Raw genomic sequence first — 21,694 nt, forward strand, 5'->3', positions numbered from 1 at the left:
ATAGGAAGATACTCACATTTGAGGAGACAAAGGCATGGAGAGGAGAGATTCAAGGTCACATCAATAAGCTGTGGAAGATCTGTGATGGTTTTCAGAGCACACAGTAGAAACCACCATGCCTTGTGTTATTAACAAAGTCTTCTGACATTTTCCAGAGATCTGTGAACCATCTTTTGGCCTTCCTGCCTGACATGATAGGCCCTTACATTTTGGAGACATATCAAAAAAAATTTAAGCATATAATGTTCTAGTCCTTATACAGTATAATGCAGTCGTTGTACCCCTTACTTTCAAGAAAAATCAAAAGTAGTGTTGCTACATCTACAATCCGTTTCTTCTACCCAATCTATTACTGTATCAGTGTATCTATAAGGCTTTTACCATGTATTTTTTTTTAAATGGGAAAGATGCTGAACATAACCAATGCCTATTTAGCAAGGAAAATTAGTACATTTGTTATTTCTTAATTCTTTACTCTCACACATGCAGTAATGGTTTAACCTTCCCCAGCTCTTTATACATCTACGTATAATATCTTGGCTGATGTTGAGTCTTTGTATTGCTCTGGTTCATACCTTATGGCCCATTTGACATTGAAGTTCCTTTCCATCTGTTTAACTCTTGCAACTTATTGGCATGAGAGAGAGAGAGACGAGGTTATGTGTGCAATAGTTTCCTCCATTGTTGTGGTGAGGTTAACATGCAGGCAGTTTCTGTGAATTGGCAGGCAGACATAGAGTAAGTGATGTAGAAGAAACTGATGAGTCCAGAGATGAAATGGGGTGACTGAACATGCAGGATTCCGTAGGTCCCATAAAAGACTTTGGATTTCTATCAGTCAAGTTCTAGCTTAAAAAACAAATTACATTGGTCATTTTAACTGGAAATATTTAATGTTTAATATAACAATGGCACACATAGCTGTTAGAGTACAGAAAAGACCAAAGAGAGTATGGAGTATACTGGTTACCATCTATGGGCTAGATGAAGGAGAACTGAGAAGCTTGGAGAAGGTTTCTTAAACCACTGAGAAGGGAAATTAGCAGACTCCAGTATCTCTTGGTTGGGTGCTGGGGTGATGTGATGTGGTGGCCCACAGAGGCTTCCTAGTGAGACCTTACTCAGGGTCAGAGAATCTGAGCTTGCTTTACCCAGCAGGGCTGCATAAGTAGATGATTTGGCCACGGGTGGCATGTTTACCAGGTGTTTGGAAGGGTCTACACTTGGTTGTATGGTGTGCTTTGATCTTGCAAGGGGGAGGTCTTTTGCCTCTTCCCTTGGCATACCATAAAAAGCCCTTTTGAATAAAGCTTTGGGCGGCTGGGTATTGATCCAGTGCCCACCCGAAGTTATCCTGTGTCTCTGTCTTTCTTATCTTCTCTTTCTATCATTTCCTCATTCTTCTTTCCTCCACCCAAGAACCCTTCGATGCATGGGAGCAAGTTGGAGCTGGTCTCCCACAGACTCCCACAATGTAAGGCTGTTTTAAGAGTACAAATGCAGATATCCTATAGGTGGGCAGGGGAGGAGGTGCATCCAGAACGTGCTAGGAATTCAGAAAAACTAAACCAAGCTAGGGATTGGAAACACCTTGGCTGTCAGAGTAAATCAGTGTGTGAGTGATGCTGACAGAAACAGAAATTGAAATTAGAAGGAGCCAGATCAGATCCTTCTTGGTTTTGGCTTCTGATGTCCTTTTAGGAACTCCAAGTGAGAGAGTCTAAAGGGGTCTAGCTGGCAAAACAAAATGTATCTGGCAGAGTCCCAGCCCCAGGATCTCATTTCAGATATGTGATTTTATATTTACATATTGAAAAGTTCATTCATTTTGGTGTGTAGTTCTGGGAGCAAATCATTGAGCCATGGAGTCAGCACAACGAGGACATAAAGCAATTACATCACTTACCAAAGACTCCTGCTCCCCTCTGCACTCAGTTGCTCCCTCAACCACAGTCTCTGCTGATCCATCTCTATGGACTTGACTCCTCCAGAATGTTGTCTGTATTAGAACTTTCTCACTGGGACCGCCAGCCCAATAATGACATGGAGACCTATTATTAATTATGAAAGCTTGGCTTTAGCTTAGGCTTTTCCCCACATAGTTCTTATAAATTAAATTAACCTGTTCCTATTAATCTGTGTTCTGCTACAAGGCTCAGTTACCTCTCCTCTGTACCATATGACCATCTTCTTCAGTGTCTCCCTAACACCTTTCTCAAGCTGTGTAGCTTCATCCTGAGTTCATCTCTCTCCTCAGAAGTCCCACCTATTCTCTCTCGCCAAACTATTGGTCATTCTGCTCTTTATTAAACTAATCAGAAGGTGCCTTAGGCAGAGACACATCTTTATAGTGTACACAAATATTCCATAACAGTCATCAGTGCAATTAATATGAAGTCTTGAGTCTGCATTCTTTTCCTTCACAGAATACTTTGTCCCTTGTTGTGTTTGTGAAGTTGTGTCTCTGGATTCCCAGTTTGGGCTCCTTGATATTTGGCCACCATTTTGCCATAACTACCACCATCGTCATCCTGCAGGATTTGAGCTAGAGTGCAAGTCAGGCACCTGGGTTTATTCAACACTGATAACACTTTCAAAAGTATTTTGGCTATTTTAGATCATTCCTCTTTCCTGACACATCCTGGAGTCCGCTTGTAGGTCTCTACAACACTTCTGGGGAGAATTTGATTGTGAGTTCTGTTAGATTAGAAGCTCAGTGTAAGGAGGACCAGCTTAAGTCGACTGACTCACAAGCACCTCAGAATTCCAGCTACTTAGAGCTTTGATTTCTTCCATTAGTAACTTTTTATTTTTGGCATGAAGATCTTGTTAGATTTGTAATTGTATTTTTGGTGCTAAAGAAGTGGTACTTAGATTTCTCTAAGTTTCTGGGTCTTCATGGCTAGTGTAAGACATTACGAAAGACTGACCTTGAGTTCTGACTGTGCAAAGCTCATGTACTCATTGCACTGGTTTCTGTAGTTTCTTTGCCATTTTTTTCTACACTTGATCCTAGCCAAAAGGCCAAGATGTGACACACTCCTCTGAGGATTTTCTGTGTACACACATTTTCTGCTCATTGAGTCAATTCTATTTTATTTTTTCTTTTAAGCTGACCTTCTTCTTGTTGGGTCTCAAACCCAAGTCAAACGGCTAAGGTGCCCACTTAGCTTGTTAGACCTGGCCACCCTGTTCTCGCAGCTTCCCTCAGTCCCTAACTGTTTCCTCCTGGTTAGCATACCCTGCCCCCTAACCTCAATTTCTTTAGCGGAGCTAATGGGCTGGGCTCCCCTCTCACTCCCCCCAGCTTCCTTCCCTATATAATCCAACCATTTTGGTTACCTGGCCCCTTTGTCTACTCTTTACCTTCCTGGCCTCTAGGTCTGGCTCCCCCTCTCCCTTACCCCCTCTCCTCACATGGCTCAGTCTGGTTGTGTCCACTCTGGACTCTCCCAGCTCTCCCTGCCTCCAGCTATGCTCTCCCTTTTATCTACAATAAACCTCTTCCACATATCTAGGAGCAGTCAGGTCCTCCCTTTTTTATTTTATTTTTTATTTATTTTTTTATTTTTCGAGACAAGGTTTCTCTGTGTAGCTTTGCTCCTTTCCTGGGACTCACTTGGTAGCCCAGGCTGGCCTCGAACTCACAGAGATCCGCCTGCCTCTGCCTCCCGAGTGCTGGGATTAAAGGCGTGCGCCACTACCGCCCGGCCCAGGCCTTCCTTTTTTATTTCTTTTTTTCATTCACCTCTCATTTCTTTTTTTCTTTTCATATTTTTTCTCTTATTCTTCTCTCATATGTTACATCCCAACTGCAGTTTCCCCTCCCTCTACTCTTGCCACGCCCACAACCTCCGCTCTCCCTCAGATCCATTCCTCCTCTGCTCTGCTTTAGAAAAAAAGAACAGGTCTCCCAGGAATATCAACCAATATCAACAAGTTACAATAATACTAGGCACAAACACTTACAGCAAGGCTGGACAAGGTAACCTAGTAGGAGGAAAAGGGCCCCAAGGGCAGGCAAAAAGTCAGAGGCACTCCCTCCCCCACTCCCACTGCTCAGAGTCCCACAAGAACACCCAGCTATAAAATCATAACTTCTATGCAGAGGACCTAGCTCAGACCTATACAGGTCCATGATGGTCACTTCAGTCTCTGAGATCACCTTTGAGCCTATTTAGTTGATTCTGTGGGCTGCATTCTTGTGTCTTCAACTCCTTTGTCTCCTGCAATCATTCCCCTTGATCTTTTGTGGGGTTCCCCTGGCTCCATCTAGTGCTTGGCTGTGGGTCTCTGCATCTGCTCCCATCAGTTGCTGCATAACACCTCTTTGATGACTATTGGACTAGGCACCAATCTAGAATATCATTAGTAATCATTTCATCAAATTTTTTCCCCAGTCATGTTTGGTTCTATCCTGGGTCTCTGATTCCTGGCCATCCAGTCAGTGTCAGGTGTGTGCTCTCTCTCATGGCATGGGCCTTAAGTTGGACCAGTCATTGGTTGGCCACTTGTACAAATAAATTCTGTTCCACCTTTACCCCAGCATATCTTGCAGGCATGACAAATTATAGGTCAAAGGTTTTGTGGCTGGGCTGGTGGCCCAATCCTTCCACTGGAAGCCTTGCCTGGTTATAGACAATGGCTAGTTCAGACACTGTATCCCCAACTACTAGAATTCTTTAATAGGGTCACTCTTGAAGATTTCAGGGAGTTTCCACTGCACTATGTTTCCAGATGCCCCCAAATATCTCCCAATTCCAGCTGTCTCTCCCAGTACTCTCTTCCTCCACGCACCCCCCAGCCTGATCCCTCCTATTTCCATCTCCACACACCCCCAGTCACTTGCAAAATCTATTTTGTTTCCTCTTCCATGGAGATTCATGAGCTTTCCCCTTGAGCCTTCTGAGTCTGTGTTACGTCACTCAGAATGATTTGTTCTAGCTCCATCCATTTGCCTGCAAATTTCATGATGTCATTGTTTTTAATAGTTGAGTAATACTCCGGTGTGTAAATGTACCACATTTTCTTTATCCAGGCTTCTGTTGAGGGACATCTAAGTTGTTTCTAGTTCCTTGATATTAAGAATAAAGCTATTATGAACATAGTTGAGGAAGTGTCCTTGTGGTATGATGGAGCATTCTTTGGGTATACACTCAAGAATGGTATAACTAGGTCTTGAGGTAGATTGATTCTCAATTTTCTGAGGAACTGCCATATTGATTTCCATAGAGGCTGTACAAGTTTGTACTCCATCAGCAATGGAGGAGTGTTCCCTTTGCTCCACATCTACAATAAAGGTAGTTTTAATTCTTTAGTTCTTTCCAACTTGCTTGGGTGCCTTTTATTTGTTTAAAACATTGTATTTTACTCAGAGCCATTAAAAATAGCTAAATTGCCAGGAGTGGTGGTGTATGCTTTAAAGCCCAGCACTCAGGAGGCAGAGATGGGCAGATCTATGTGAGTTTGGGGCCAGCTTGGTCTATGTAATAAGTTCCAGGACAGCCAGGTATGCATAGTGAGACCTTGTCTCAAAAAACAAAACAAAACAACAACAACAAAAAATAAGAGAAGAGACATACACATGGATGGAAAGCTTCAGTAGTTTAAAGATGTTGACTATCCTGCAACTAAATCCAACTAATATTTCAGTAATATATTTCTTAGAACTTGGAAAGTTGCTTTAAAAATTACTTAGAAGAGGTATGTGTACTGATGTCACCATATAAACACTCATGCTATATACTCAAGATGCAGAGTCCTGGGGGAGCATGGAGGCCACGGCTTGTGCTTATTTCCAGTGTGCTGGGTTAGCCAGGATAATGTCGTCTTCCAGCTTCCACTGTGAGCAGCAGGCTTTCTCTTTTATGAGGGCTACACAACAGGAGCCTTCCAAATTCCTATTAGAGTGCTAGTGGGGAAATATGTTTAATGTCCACTGTATCAGCTTCATCCTCAGCAGGATGGTATCTCTGGATTTATATAAAATTGAGGGACTTCCAAGGGACTGAAGTAACCCATGGCTCTGAAAGAGCTATGCTGAGTTCCTGGGTTGTGAGCATTATTAAAGTTTGAGTAGGAGTCATTGAGATCAGAACAAATACAAAAAGATCTAATGAGTGCTCCCTCTAAGAACCAGAGCAGAGGAAAAGATGAACATTTGGAATATGTGCTCCTCATTAATTTTTAATTTAAATTAACTTTCTTTATAAACTAATATACAAAACACAAAATTGTACAGACTAGTGGAATACCTTGAGATGTTTTAATACATCAATGTATTGTATAATGTTTCAATCTAGTTAAACATAACTGTCTCCTCAAGTGCTGACCATTTCTTTACAATGAAAATATTCAACTCCTTTTTTAGTTTATTGAACTATGTATTAAAGTATTTAAGAGGCTAGAAAAAGAAAAAGCTCTCTTCTCTGATTTCTCATAATTTGAGCCACATCCAGGAGTTGGATCACCCAGTCCTTCATGGGTTATCTTAGTTTTCCTTTGTGTTGGATGCAGTATTTCTTATCAGGCTGGCTAATCCCTCAAGGCAGAAGCTGTTCCCTGTTCTCCCATGATCTCTGCTGTCTGGAGGAGAGGCTATGTTCTATGTGAGCTGGGTATAAAAACTGACAGGGATTTGCAGAAGCATGCTTCATGCCTTCCCAGGAACCAGTCTGTCTTTGCCCAGAGCACAGCTCCATTGCTGTGGGCCTTCCCCAAACCAGTCTGTGGTCACCTTGCTAGTCCCCACTCCTGATGTCTCTTTGTCACCCAGGTTAAGGAAGGGTGCAAACCTCACTACGAGGTTGATGTGTGAACTTCTCTTTCCTCAGATATTGACACTCTGAACCAAGTGTCTAAGTTCTTTTCAGAGACTCATGAAAATGTTTGCATTTACCAAGCATGTTTTATTGGAGTTATGTGAATGTTTACACATTCATGGATTTACTTTACTCAAACTATTATGTCGTTGTATAGAGATTGTATTTAATGTGAGATATAGGTGGAATTTTAAAAGACACGGGAGAGGACTTTTAAAAATGAAAGCTTTGGGGATTGGTGGCATCTTAAAAGAGCCTCCCTCCTCATTTACAGCTTTTTTTCCACCAGGGGGCGCATCAAGCATCGCTTCAGCTTGCTTTACCAGGATGCTCTTCCCTGGAGGGTGGAAAACAAGTCTCCCAGATTCATCTCTAAATCTTCCTACTCCTGTAAGTTTGAAGTAACTGTGTCCCCTTCCAGAGGCAGTTTTCTCCCAAAGGGGCTCAGGATTATGATGGCAGATGGGAATGTTTAGGGAAGAGGGAAGCCGGGTGGTTACTCTTCTCTGAGAGGCTTTGCTTGAGAAGCTGGGGATACGTGAAAAAGAGGTTAGTGGCAGTGGCAGTGAGACTACTAGGTTGCAGTCTTGATTTCCCCAAAGGACAAAGGCTGGGACAGAAGTGGAGGGACGCAGGGGTGGGGTGCCTCAGGGAAATGGATGCAGTCCCTACATTTTGACAGGACTGCTCATCTTCCTGAGGGTGTCTCACTAAGGCTTGTTATGTCTGGCGGCTGTCTGAACTCAGAGGAGACTTAGTGACCTCCTGATTGGGGTTGGGGAGTGATTGTGGAAGAGTTAGTCTTGATTGAGTGATGAAGTGCTAGTAAGGTTTGCTTTTCAGTAAAAAAGGATTTGGTTTTCTAGTGATAAAGCAATACATATTTGATATGCAGAATGGAAAAATTAGAAGAAAGAAAAACCATCTGTTGTTTAGTTATCACACCACCTACAGAAAGCAACCATTAACAGTTTTGTGTAACTGTTGGAAAAGATGTAAATTGGTAGAACCATTACAGAAAAGTGCAGAGGTTCCTTAAAAATATAAGTACGCTGTGTCCCAGTAACTCAACTCCTGGGTGCATATCCAAAGGAAATGAAGTCAGTGTGTTGGAAAGATTTGCGCCTCTGTGCACTGCAGTACTGCTCCTCTAGCAAAGCTCTGAACCAGCCTACGTGTCCATCAGCACGAGAAGATAAAGAGGTGCACAGACGAGGAGACACTATCCAGCCACAAAAGCATGAGATCTTGTTATTTGTGACAACATGGATCAATCTAGAGGACTTGACATAAAATGAAGTTAGACACACATGGAAAGACAAGTACCACATGCCTCCAGTCACACATGGGGTCTTCAAAAGGCTGATCTCATGAAGTTAAGAGCAGAGCGATGGCTATCACAGAGGGAGATGGGGGAAGCTGGTCGAGGGTGTGAGGCTACGGTCACACAGAGGGATGACTTCTGCTGCGGTCCCACAGTGGGCATGGCTGGCACTGTCACTCTGTGTGTATGAATGCCGTGCTATAAAGAAATAAACACTAAGGGCGCTGGATGTGTGAGTTACCATGATTTGACATCACACGTGCATAAGTGTATCAGGATATTGGATTGTTTTGCTAAACAATATGAATTTGTACAATTATTACCTGTTAGTTATCAATAAAATAAAGAAAAATGTAAAGAACCATCTTTGCAGCATTTAAGGGTGTGAAGGAAGTTTTTTTTTTTTTTTTTAAATCTTATGTACATATTTATAAAATAGATCAGGCTGGGCAGTGGTGGCACACGCCTTTAATCCCAGCACTTGGGAGGCAGAGGCAGGTGGATCTCTGAAAGTTCGAGGCCAGCTTGGTCTACAGAGCGAGATCCAGGAAAGGCACAAAGCTATACAGAGAAACCCTGTCTTGAAAAACCAAAAATAAATAAATAAATAAAATAATAATAAATAAATGAATAAATAAATAAATAAAATAAATCAGATCAAAGTTGCTTCTTTGAAATCTGCCTGTGATGGTGGTGTTAACTGTCAACTTGACAGAATCTGGAGTCACCTGGGAAATGGGACTCTGGGAATGCCTGTGGGGATTAACTCAGTTACCCTCATAGATGCCGGTAAGCCCTGCTCACTGTGGGTGGCACCATTCCCTGCCTAGGATCCTGGACTGTGTAAGGGGAGGAAGCAGGCAGAGCAGCAGAGGCATGCATCACTTCTGTCTCCTGACTGTGGATATGAAGCAATCAGCTGCTGTAACCTCCTGCTGCCCTCACCTCCCCAGCATAATTCATCATGCCTTAAATCGTGAGCCAGAACAAACCCTCTCTCCCTTGGTTGCTTTTGTTGGAGTAGTCTATCCAGCAATAGAAGAACCTAAGACACTCCCCTCCCCAGGGTACATTTTTCTCTGTTCCATTGTGTTCTTCTACTGGTCCATTTTTAAAAATTTCTATTTCACATTCTATTAAATAAATGTGCCAGCACTTAGTTAGTCACTTTTACATATGGAAATTGTTTCCAGACATTCATAAAAGTGCTGTAATAATCATATGTGGAGCAAAATTAGTCCAAAGTATTCACACTTATCCCTTTAGAGAATGCAATTGGATACAATCTAAGATCCTCTTAATTTATATCTAATGTGATACCATGTTTTGTCTTTTCTGGTAGTGGGATTGCACAGTCAAAGGCTTAGAGGTAACGCACCATTTTACATTCCTACTTGTGTAGTGGAGTTGTTCCTGCATGCTCCAGCCTCACCGTTTGGATATGTGGTCACAGTTTTAACGCATTTCTGAATGACCAGATTTAGAAAGAGATGGAGCAACACAGAAAACAGCCACCAGCAATAAGCCCTCCAATCCATGTGTAAGCAGGACAGACTACAGAGCAAAGCCAACTCAACAAGGAAGCACTTTGTTACAGTCATGTCTACTTATGGTAGTATGGGGTCTCAGAAAGTGATAACCAAGCCATCACTGGTGGCGTCTACCTTCAGACTGTGCTAGAGAAGGTTTTAGCATATGGACTAAGGACCTTCAAGACTGAAGATAAACACATAGTCATATTGATTATCTCATTTTAAAACTCCAGAGTCCAAGAGCCTTAATTAGGCCTTTAATGCTGCTTGGAAATCATATTGTCATATTAACATGTCTGTAGTCATTCACTTTGCCATTTACTTCTGTCTACTGCTGTCTCCTCATCCCTGACCTCTTCCATTACCCATATTATTGCTTTCTAGTTCATTGGCATCCATCAGAGCAGAGTCCTCACAGATTTTCCCTATATCCCTGCACCTAGAGTCATCTGCATATGTGCTCTTCTTTCAGTGGTTGGCATAGCAAATCTTCTATGCTCCTAACTCTCTGAGCACCAGATCTTTCTCTACCACTGATCTATGAACATCCCAAGGTCCAACTTTGCCCTAATCACAGTTGCATCCTAAATGATGTACATAATGCCAGGCCTTCATTACTTAACACCTAATAAGCTAAGTTTCGTTCAGTTAGTGAAGTCACCATGTTCTGAAGTAGCAAGTTGTTTGGGAATGTTCTTATCCTTGGATGGTCTTAGTGTTCTAGATTGAAACTTGTACATCTGTGAGTTTATGACGTGTGCCCATGTGTGTATGTGTTTGTATGTGTGGGTGTAGGCACATATGTACCGTGGTACACATGTAGAAGTCAGAGAACAACCTCAGGTGCTGATCCTTGCTGCCACCTTGTTTGAGCTATGGTCTCTGTAGTTGTTTGCCACTGTGTACTCCAGGCTAGCTGGTCCCTGAGCTTCTTAAGAGTCCATCTTCACCCCACTGTAGGTTTAGAGAGCAGGCTATTGCACCTGGCTTTACAGAAGTTCTGGGGATTTGAACAGTAAACACCGAGGCTCCTCCCCAGGCCCCCTCCACATTCTTATGGGGATTAGACATGAGTAAGCTCTGGAGGGCAGACCTTTCAAACTATGGGTAGTGCTAATTTCATGGAATTTAATTTTTTTCTTTCCTACAAAGTTCTGGGATTTGTAGGAAAGAAAATCTTTTCCGTGAGAGAGATCCTTTTTGGATAGTCATCCATCCATTCTAATAATGGTTCATAGGGTTGACATTAATGCTTTTTGAATTATTCAAATAGTCCTCTCTTTGCTCTTTTTAATGATTGGCTTTATTGTGTGTGTGTGTGTGTGTGTGTGTGTGTGTGTGTGTCTGTTTGTGTGTTTGTGTCTGTGTGTGTGTCTGTGTGTCTATGTGCCTGGGAGGCTCTACAGAGATCAGAAGGGTGTTGGGATTTTGGGAGTTGGGGTAAAGCAGTGTGAGACACTCAACCTCAGTGCTGGAACTAAACTCTGGTCCTCTGTAAGAATAGCAAGCACTCTTGACTTCTGAACCATCTTTCCAGCCCCCTTTCTCTACTCCTGACTGTGGATGTGATGTGAGCAGACCTCATTACTTCAGTTACTCTTTCCCCTGGACCTGGGGAACATGAGAAACAGGAAATGCTGGACTCAGTGTTGGTGAGACCAAAGTAACTTCTAGAATCAGGACAGGACACCTAAAGCTGTCCCCAGACCAAACAGAATGAGCAAAAGGGCCAGGGAAGGTCCACCCAGTGACCCCTCATTAAGTATGTAGCCAGTCAGACGTAGCATCTCCTCTGCTTGTGTCTGCTGTTGTGGTCCTGCTGTTTCCAGAAAGGTGTTGCCCTTAGATTTCTGAGGAATGGATCCTGTCAGAGCTTAGGACTCGGGGCCACTGCTTAGCCTATGGCCATGAGGACACAGGGTTAAATAAGTTGGGTAGGTTATTGGCTATCTGTGCTGGCCTTGCACCCGGTGGGTCTTTCTTCTCTGACCTGAACTGTCTCTGAGCCATTATTTATGAGGCAGAAGCTACAGCCTCTCCTGCTACAGAAGTGTCACTCAAAGATTATCTGGAAGGCTTGTTAAAGCATCACTTTAACCCTCACCCTCTGAACTGCAGACAGAGCCAGTTAGTGAAAAGAAGAACCCAGAATACCTGCCATTTCCATTTTCTCTCCACTATGTCCTGACATCAGAACGATGCCCAATGGTGAGCGATCACTCACATATGCAACTCTGCAATGGTGGTTTTCAGAGCGGCCTGCACTCCATCAGACAGGGAAGTTCTCAGGCCTCCCTCCAGAGCTATGGAATCACTCAGGAGCCACCATCAGCCCTACTGTCCTGATCACACAAACGGCCTGCCACAGTGACCTTGGCTGAGACATTTCCTCTCACCAAGCCTCAGTTTCCCTATCTGTCAAATGGAGGATTTGAGATAAAATATCTTTGTAGATCCTCGGCTCTCAAAGTTAGCCTGCATCAGAATTATATGGGGTGCTTGAAAACCAAGACCTGCACGCCCAATGTGGAGCCAGTGAGTGGTTAATAACAGGCTTTCCAAAGCACAACTAAACAGAGTGAGACTAAACAGTATTTGTCCAGGTTTGTGGTGTAAATAAATACTCCTACCATGGCCAAGTTCAAGCTAAGAATGTGAAATCCTGGCAGGAGGTTAAGGCTTGTGGAGGGGGAGGGAAGGATGAGGGGCAGAGAGGGAGAGAGGGAGGGAGGGAAAGAGAGGGGAGAGAGAGAGAGAGAGAGAGAGAGAGAGAGAGAGAGAGAGAGAGAGAGAGAGAGAGAGAGAGAAGAAAGATCTAAAACCCATCAGCACTAGGACCACCTATAACAAAATAGTCTAGGAGAGAGGATTTCCAAGAGAAAACAGGCAGTATGTAAATGAGCATTTAAAAGCTCACCAAGCCTTTCAGAGCTCCTCTTCTAGCTCTGAGGCCCTCTCAGGAGCCCTTCCTTCCTTCCTTCCTTCCTTCCTTCCTTCCTTCCTTCCTTCCTTCCTTCCTTCCTTCCTTCCTTCTTTCCTTCCTCCCTTCTTCCCTTCCTCCTTTCCTCTCTCCCTCCCTCCCTCCTTCCTTTGTTCCTTCATTTTCCCCACAAACTCTCTCTTTCCATCACTATCCATGTAACCCTGGTCAAATTCCTTATTTTGAGGTACAAGAACCTGGAAATCTAAGCAGATTCTCTTTGGACTCAGATCTCTGCCTATAAGAAAGTTAGTGTCTTTCTCACTGTAAAGAGGTGTATATGTGGACTCCAGGTCACCATCCCTATGCTGACTCTGAACCTCTGAGGAGACCTAGGTGTTAAGTCTCAAACCTCAGGATAAGTGGCTGAGGTACCTATTTAACATATCAAAGCCAGTCTGGCCATCAGGTTCTCCCAGCATCCCTCAGTCCCTACCTGTTACAGGGTCCTCCTGGCTTGCATACCCTACCTCCTACCCCAAACTCCCCAGTCCAGGGGACTGGGCTGCTCTTCCCTATATAATCCAGACATCTTGGTTACCTGCCCCTTTCATATTATCGCTCTCTTAGCAGCTGCACCTGTTCCCCTCTCTCCTCTCTTCCTCCCCCTCCCCCTACATGGCCCAGCTCAGTCAGGGTCATATAAACTCTGGACACTCCCAGCTGTCCTTGCCTCTGGCTATGTTCTCCCTTTTATCTATAATTAACTTTCTCCTCCACCACACCTAAGAGCAGTCAGGTCCTTTCCTTTTTATTTCTTTTGCCATTCACTAGGTTTTAGAATTCTAACACCCAGGCTGGAGATTTCAGAGGATCTTCTCATTTCTCCATTCTGATTAAATGACAGGTTCTCACACTGGTGATGGAAGTTGGGCAACTATTCCCTCTTGAAGAAGTGCAGAGCTGGAGAGATTGATTGGCTGTTAATCTAGGGATTCAGAGCTGCTGCTAGAACAGCATTAAAGGCCCAGTTTAAAAAAAAAAAAAAAACAAAAAAACAACCCAAAACCAAAAAACAAAAAAACACCTTCTGCCCAAGAGAATGGAATCCTGGGCCTGGGTGGAGACCTAACATTCTAATTTGAGAGGGTTAATGACCTGGTCAAGGGAACACCTCTCAGGAAGGTGGTTTCACCTCAGGCTATGCGGAAGAGATAGGAGAAATAATTATTCCTTTAATGAGATAGTATATTTTTTTCCTTCCCAGAATTCCTGTCTCCCAACACAGTCTCTACAACACAGCCATGAGGCTTGGCTGCTCTGCCCACCTTCCTGAATAAACTTTTAATTTTTTCTGTCTCTTTCTTTTGGAAGCTGGCCAGAACCTAAGGCTGCCTTTTCTCATACTCTGGGTTTCCTTGTTCTTTCTCTAAAGCTCCTCTTCCCACTGCCTGATGCTGTGTGGCAGACTTCCTTCCATGCTGGCAACTCAAATAGCATGCCTCCTTTCCTTCTCTCATCCATTATTCTCTGAGAAGCTGATGAGATTTACAGATTGTCTGTCATGTATTTTTGTTTGTTTTTCTTCTTCTTTCTTTTAAACCATAAAAAAATAATTGTTCCAAACTTCTGTTGAATTCATTCTTAAATTCTTTTTATTAATGAGATTAGGAACTCCAAGAAGGGACCAGATTTCTATGGTATCAGTGTGTCCATTCTAGTCTGTCTGCAACTCTGTGTCCATATGCACTTCTCCCTGTCCTCTGTGAGTACCTATCCCTCCATCCCTCCTGGATGCTGAGCAGGAGATTGCAACAGAGTAACAGCATCCTGATCCAACTCTTCTCCCTGTGGGCTGAGCCGCCACCACCACCATTCCTTGTATCTCTCCCCAGTCCTGAAAGCCTGTCTGGTCGGGAGCTATTTCTGTGTGGGTGTCTCACCTTGATAACCTCTGTGCTGATGGAAGGCAGGGGAGGTATGCTGAAATACAGAGGCCACTGGGGAGCCCAGGAAAGTCAACCAGCAGTCAGCAGGGCTGACACAGAAGCTGGCAAGGTGGTTGGATAAGGGAAAGGACTAACAGTCCTCAAGACCGTGGGTTCTTTACTTGGGAGTTGGAAATTGGGATTTGAGCTGAACTGAACTGACGTTCTCTCATTTCTGTAGAAGGCAGTGGTTCTTAAGTGCAGTCTCCAAATGAATTCTTTAGAAATGTAAGTGATTGGGCTGAGTCTCCCGTTCCTACAGCCGCTGTCTGTATTACTGCAAGTCCTGATCTGATTGTGGGGGCATTGTGTTTTGAATGTGAGAGGTTCCTCCTGGCCTCATGTTTTGAATACTTGGCCCCCAGCTGGTATCCCTGTTCTGGAAGATTGTGGAACTTTTAGGGGATACAGCCTCACTGGAAGAAGTAGGTTACCAGGGGGTGGCCCTTAGGTTGTTACAGTCTGGTCCCACTTCCTGTCTGCTTTCTTTCCTATCAAGATGCTAGGTGATGAGGAATACCAACTGCCCACTGCTGCCACCATGGACCAGCTTCTTCCATGCTGCAAGCTCCTGCCATGGTGAACAGAGTCCTCCGCTGTGCCTTCTGCTCCACAATAAACTGCATCCCTTCATACTGTGAGAATAGATGACCCCCTGTCCCTTGGGACGCTCCTTTCGATATTTGGTTGGAGTAACTAACAAATATATTGAGGGTTACAAACCCCTCTCTCCAGGCTGCCATGCAAAGTCGTCCTCAGGCCCTCCTGGGCATGCTCTTTTAGGGGTGCTCGGGAGAATGCCCATCTCTTGCCCAGTGTATAGATGCTGCTAGTGTGGCAGAAACCAGCAGTGTCTGAGTTTCTGAGCTGTTGAACTCCACTGATCTTGCCTTCTGTACTTGTCTTCTCTCAGTGATTCAGGTGTAGGACTTTGCTGGTCACCCTTCATCATTGCTGAACCCTCCCTCCTCTCTACCATCTCTTGGAAGCGTGGCTCTGTTTGCAATGATGTCAACACTCCACGGCCATGCTATGAGCTCCCATGGGCTTCCTCCAGCCTCATCTGGGTCTGGAGGGCAGAACTCATGCTGTGGGGTTGGGAGCCCTTTGAGTAGCCCATGGGCATTACTCACTCAGATTCTCTGAGGGGTCCCTTTATATCACCAGCTGTGAGGCCAGACAGATGATTTGAGCCACCTGGCCTCCAGTCTTCCCTGTCTGTGCGATGGGAATAACATCTGCAAAAAATTATTACAGTTGCAAAATGTATGAGGGATGAGCATGTGCCTCTTTGCACAGCTCCTGGTATTCATGTGTTGGGCTGATTACCAGATGCCTCACATGAGCTACTTGATTCCCCTGCCTCAGTTTCTTTGTGTATAAAATGGGGATGATACTGAACTTAGTGCTGGTAGGAGGCTTAGAGAAACAAAAGCTGTGAGTACCATGTGTGACTATGTCTGATTTGGCACTGGGATTCTACTCTCCTTCAGTGTGTGGCTGTGTCTGGGGCTCTGCCCATGCATATGTGAACATCTGTGTGTGTTGATATGGCCAGGCAGGCTCCTTTCTCTCTGGGTGGGGTTTGGCTCATGCCTGGGCTCCCTGAGCCAGCTAGAACCTGCAAAGGGGATGGAATTTCCATTAAGAATTAAGCAGGGCAGTGCTTGGGAAGCCAAGCAGGCAGAGGGGAGAGGGCACAAGGGAGGATACTTTAACTCTGAGCTCCTGGGGCAGCCTTAGTCCTGATTAGCCTTGAAGGTCTCATCAGCCATGGCCCAAGGGGATGCAGGGAGAGAATGGAGCTGCTTGCAGAGGCCCCTGTAAGGACACTTGAATCACGACAGCCCTGACTGTGGCCATGAGGCGGCCCCCAGGAGATGGTGAATCCACCCGAGAGGGTCCAGGCAACTGGGGCTTATGGGGAGCCCAGGAGTCCAGGAGGCTGTGCTGTGTTGTAGGTATCTGGGAAGGGTATGTGTATGCATTTGTGTGCATACATGCGTGTGCATATATATGAGCATGCATGTGTGTCAGTGTATGTGTACACGTGTGTATGTGTGCTATGTATATGTGTATGTATTTGTGTGTTCCTGTGTACATGTACACATGTGTATGTATGTTATAAATATGTATGTATGTATATGGGTATATGTTTGTGTGCATATATGAGTGTTTGGGTGTCTCTATCTTTGTATGTGTGTATGTATGTTTGTATCTGTGTATATTTATGGGTATATATGTGCATACGTGTCTGTGTGTATATATGTATGTATTTGTGCATGTGTATGTATGTATGTGTTTATGTGTTATGTGTGTTGTGTGTCTGTGTGTGTATGTGTCTGTGTATGTGATTATTTGTGTGTGTGTGTGTGTGTGTGTGTGTGTGTGCGTGTGCATGTGTATGGTGTGCATGTGTGTATATTGGTTGGGTTGAAGCCTTTAATGAGAAGTGCCTAAAGAGCATATGTAGCAAACTAAATGATTCTTCTTACTTCAAATAAAAGTACAAGATTGGACTTAGAATAAAAGCCCTCTGAGGCCTCTTGCTAACAGGGTGCTGATTAAGACCTAAGCCTCCCTTCTGACATGCTACAAACCATTTTCGCCTTCCTGGTCACGGCACATCCCTGAGCTTTCAGACTTTTAAAGCCTTTGAGCAGGCAGACCTGGTGACGAGTCCGTTATATAATTGGGGAAACTAAAGCTCAGAGCAGTTGGTTGACATGACCGAGGTATAGCCAGAAAGTAGTAGAGGGAGACAAGAGTCCAGGTTATCTGCGTGCCCCTTCACCTACCAGTGGCACATGGAGATACAGGTCTGCAAACTGCCTACTTGAGGAAAGTGTGGTGTAGCGTCAGCACCCAGCCGATGTCCCCTAGAGGCCCCGGCCCTGTTCCAGGGAAGGAAACAGACCTGAGGATAAGGTACTGAAGTCCTCTCACACAGCGGGGGGCAAAGTCCTGCTGTCTGGGTGGAAGCAGACTGGAATAGAAATTGGCTCCCCAGGGGAATGACTGGGTCACCTGCAGAGCCCTGAGCCCCCAGGGAGCCAAGGTGAGTGATTTGATGTCAAAGCTGTGGTATGCCCAAGGCCAGGCAGCAGCCAAGCCAGCCAGAACCTGGAGCAACGAACAGGAGTGTTTAGCATCAAGGAAGAGACTCAGGACATTGTGCTATGGAGGTGACACTGAGCTTGCTCTCCCTGAACATACAATGTGAACAAACCCACAAACCTCCCATCAGGCCCCAGGTGGTGGAGAACTGTTTTTTCTTGGCACTTTAGGAAGGTAGAGGCTCCGGGGAGTCATAGCAGGGTGGAAGCCATTGGATGGAATGAACTAGAAGCTTCCTTTCAGTCTAAAAATGTAGCATTCCAGAGCTTTTGGTCCTGGACCAGACTTCTGTGGACTTAGCCATCTGACATGGAGCCCAGGGGTGAGGGTGAGGTGGGAAGGCGCCTCATCAACACCCCCTGTCATTTTTGGCAGGTCTGTGATGTGGAGGGTGACTTAAGTGGGTAACTGAGTTTGCAAAGGGAAGCACCTGCAGTGGACAAACGCTGTTGTATTCCTGGCATTTGGGGCTGCTCAGTGAGGCTGTGCCCTCCTCAGGGATGTGAATTGCGCCCAAATCTCTCCCTGTTTTCTTTCAGCTCCAGGAAACTGATCGTGGCAGCACAGTCCCTTCCCCTCTCCAGATGTTGGCATGCGGGACACATGTGGGCGCCCTCGCCTGGCCGGCTCTGGTGGCTCCGGGTGATGGCCCAGCCCAGGGGTGAGTCGGGTCTCTAATTAGACCCGACCACGTCCCCATTCCAGAGCTCCCACAGATGACAGCGCGCGGTCTCCACTGTGGCCAGGGGCTCCGAAATAGCCCTCGCTCCCCGGCAGAGCCTCTCAGGCCACGGTGCTTGGCGCAGGACAAACGTTTAGCTGGGTGTGCACCGCTAGGGAAGAGCCTGGGATTGGGGGGTGGGGGCAGCAGGCAGCCTCCGGCAGCGCCGGCCCCAGCGGCCACTTTGTGCCTGGCCTCTGGAGTTCCAGCTGCTGTGAGCTGCCACCCACCGCTGGCCTCTGCACACACCCGCTTTCTGCCTTGTAAGCTCAGAGTAAGTAAGCAGAGGGGATGGCTAGCTCTGTGGCTGGATTCAGGGGCTGGGGCTGGACTGGAGCTGCCGGCATAATTATGACCTCTAGGATAGCAGGTGTGATTGTGTCAGTGTGAGAGTTTGTGAGCAGGAGCGGGTGTCAGGGGAAGGGAGTGTGTCTAGCACAGGAATTTTCTAGCATGTGCTCGTGTGTGTGTGTGTGTGTGTGTGTGTGTGTGTGTGTGTGTGTGTGTGTGTGCTGGGCCTGGAGCATGCTCAAAGGTGGCTGCTGTGTCTGTGGCACACAGGTGGGCCTAGCTGTGCCTCTGTGTGGGGGCCGGGACCCCGTTGTCGAGAGGGAGGGAACCCGCCAGTGTGGATGATGGACGAGGGTGAGAGACGGCTCAGAAGGTGGATAAGGAGCAATAGACACCTGAGCTGACACTTTCTAGGGTGACCTGATTTGTCCCCAGCTGTTGTCCTCAACTGGGGTGTCTTGCTTGTAGGTCAGGCAGCTTTGGTTTCTCAGGGCTTCGGGCCACATTGGAGCTTAAAGCTCTCATCCAATATAAGAGTGAACAGATTTCGATGGACCTTCCTCCACGGGGCCACTTTCATAACTGGGGTGTGGGGACAGGGGACACTCACTCGTGTACACTAACAGTGCAGCCACGTTCCACAGACTGTACACCAACGGCGAATGGCATGTGTGTAGCATGCATCCATGTTGTAAATGCATATTCAAAACCATACAGCCTTGAATTGACCCTGACATCTGCCTCTAGACCCCCTTTTACTTCCTGTACCCTTCATTGGGCATCTCTGACAAAAATGGGTTCAGAAACATGGCCTCAGTAGGGGAATACTTTCCACTGAGGGCTTTGGCTGGGGATTAAGGCAGGAGGTGACATGATGCCTTTGGGTATCTCATCCATGGGGCCTAGCCACAGAGCACCCTTTGGCCTTAAGGTCTAGGTGGGAAACACAGCAGTTGCTCATTTAGAGGGAGCAGGCCTGTCTTAGTGATATGGACTCAAGGAGGAGGTGAGTGACCCTCGGCACCTGCAGCTTGTCTCAGACTCAAGTTCATGACTTCGGTTCATCCTGCTGCAGAAGTACAGTGGGACTGTGGGGCTGGGCTGGGGAGGGTGTGGTGAACCGGACTGGACCCATTCCTTCTGTGCTTGGGTTTTAGTCATCCTGCATGCAGCTGCTGGGGAGACAGCCTTTCAGCACCTGTCTCTCTCCTTCAGCAGTTATGTGGAGACCATTGGGAGCACCAATCACAGTGCTTGGAACACTGAGCTCCCCCAAATGCCGGGACTGGTATTTACATTTACGGCTATTATTTCATTATGACTTCTAGAGCCCTTCTGCCCTGGCCATTCTCTTCTCCATAGGCTTCTATGATGTTGTCCAAATTCAATGTGCTTCTTTGGTTGGGAAGTTAGGGAAGATTTCATGTTTGTGATTTGGCCTGAAGGCTGCCCTTTCAGTCTGTTGAAATGGGGAATGGTCCAGGCTTAGTCATTTCTGGAGTGGTCCACTAGGGTCTACCTTTCCTTTGATCCAAACATAGATCCGACCCTTACAGATGGATAAATAAAGGCTGGGTGTGCTAGCTTAGCAGGTTTGCTGCAGAGAGAAGGAACTATTTTCCCTCTCATGTTTCCCTTTTCACTCTGCCTTCTAGGAAACTCCCAGTCCTTCACACTGCTCGATCCTACTAAGTTAATAAGAGTCATCGCTTGGGTTTCGATTACCACTTTAACAACTAATAGACTACATTTCTCTAACTGTAAATTCACTTCTATTCTATAAAGGAAATGATGATGATGATAATGATAATAATAATAATAATAAAAATAATAACCACCAATCAAGAATTCTGTTAGTCTCTGAAGATTGAAGCCACATTGTTTGGACTTTCTTTCTTTCTTTCTTTCTTTCTTTCTTTCTTTCTTTCTTTCTTTCTTTCTTTCTTTCTTTCTTTCTTTCTTTTTTTTTTTGAGATATTCCACTTGGAAAGATTTCATCTACTTTTAATCCATATGTCTCAATTGTGACTTCTGTGCCCAAGCTCTGATTGGTAACCATGTCTTGGGGCTTTTCTTCCTAGTGGCTGGTGGAGAGAATGGCTATCTCTGTGCTGGTTCAGACAATGGGGATTGTCTAGAATGAATTGGGGCATTGATCAGCACCCCTGCTCTGAGGGCTTCAGCTGCCAGCCTCTCTGTGTCTCAAAAGCCCTAGTGTCTGGATGCCCAAAGGGGTTTGATCCTTGCCCTAAACCTGGCCATGGCCTCATGACTGCCCCTTCCACATGTGACCCTGCCTTGTCCAGGGCTTTGCAGGGCGGTCTGTGTCTCTTGGGTCTGAGCCCTGCTTCCCTCCACATGATTGAGGCCTTGTGAAGACAGAGGTTGGAATGAAGAACGTGGAAGTTCAGAGTGTGCAAGGGCTCACTGAGGGTTATCTTGCCTCCTCCCCTCAGTATGGAGGTCACAGGATGGTGTTCAGCCCCATCTTTCTCCAGAAGGGGTCCTGTAGTGATATATTGTATACTCTAATAAACTTGCTTGGGGATTGGAGGGCAGAGCCAGCCACTAGATTAGATATAGGGGCCAGATAGTGGTGGCATGCACCCTTAATCCTGTCACTTTTGGGAGGCAGAGATCATCTGCACCTATGTGAGTTCAAGGCCACACTGGAAACAGTGGTGGCACACACGCTTTAATCCCAGGAAGTGATGGCAGGGTGGAGAAAGGTATATAAAGCATGAGTTCAGCTGAGACCCTTTTGGGTGACGACTCAGAGGATTTCAGTCAGAGGATTCCTGGAGTTGGTGAGGCAATTGGTGGTGGCTGTGGCTTGCTCTGCTTCTCTATTTCAGCTTTTACCCCAATCTCTGGTACCAGTTTTACTTTTATTTTTATTAAAAGACCATTTAAGATTCTAACAACAGGGTCTCAAGTCTGTCAGATAGTCAGAAAGCCATTTGTTACTTGGTAGAGACCT

The 21,694-nt window shown here is 45.6% G+C and overlaps 1 protein-coding gene across 4 annotated transcripts in view; it reads left to right on the plus strand.

Annotated features, from left to right (window-relative positions):
• The first annotated feature begins 7,116 nt into the window (after window positions 1-7,116).
• Window positions 7,117-21,694, plus strand: part of Insc (INSC spindle orientation adaptor protein) — a 125,682-nt gene continuing 111,104 nt past the window's right edge. The window contains exon 1 of one of the 4 annotated variants that reach the window (XM_042282223.2): window positions 7,117-7,211. In XM_042282223.2, coding sequence (XP_042138157.1) covers window positions 7,149-7,211 — 63 coding nt within the window. In that variant the 5' untranslated portion in view covers window positions 7,117-7,148. Of the gene's footprint in view, window positions 7,212-18,390; window positions 18,698-21,694 lie in introns of those variants that run through there. The other 3 variants (XM_042282216.2, XM_042282221.2, XM_006978625.4) reach the window with 3 other exon arrangements.

Source organism: Peromyscus maniculatus, chromosome 1 (assembly GCF_049852395.1).
Source record: "Peromyscus maniculatus bairdii isolate BWxNUB_F1_BW_parent chromosome 1, HU_Pman_BW_mat_3.1, whole genome shotgun sequence".
Taxonomy (NCBI): domain Eukaryota; kingdom Metazoa; phylum Chordata; class Mammalia; order Rodentia; family Cricetidae; genus Peromyscus; species Peromyscus maniculatus.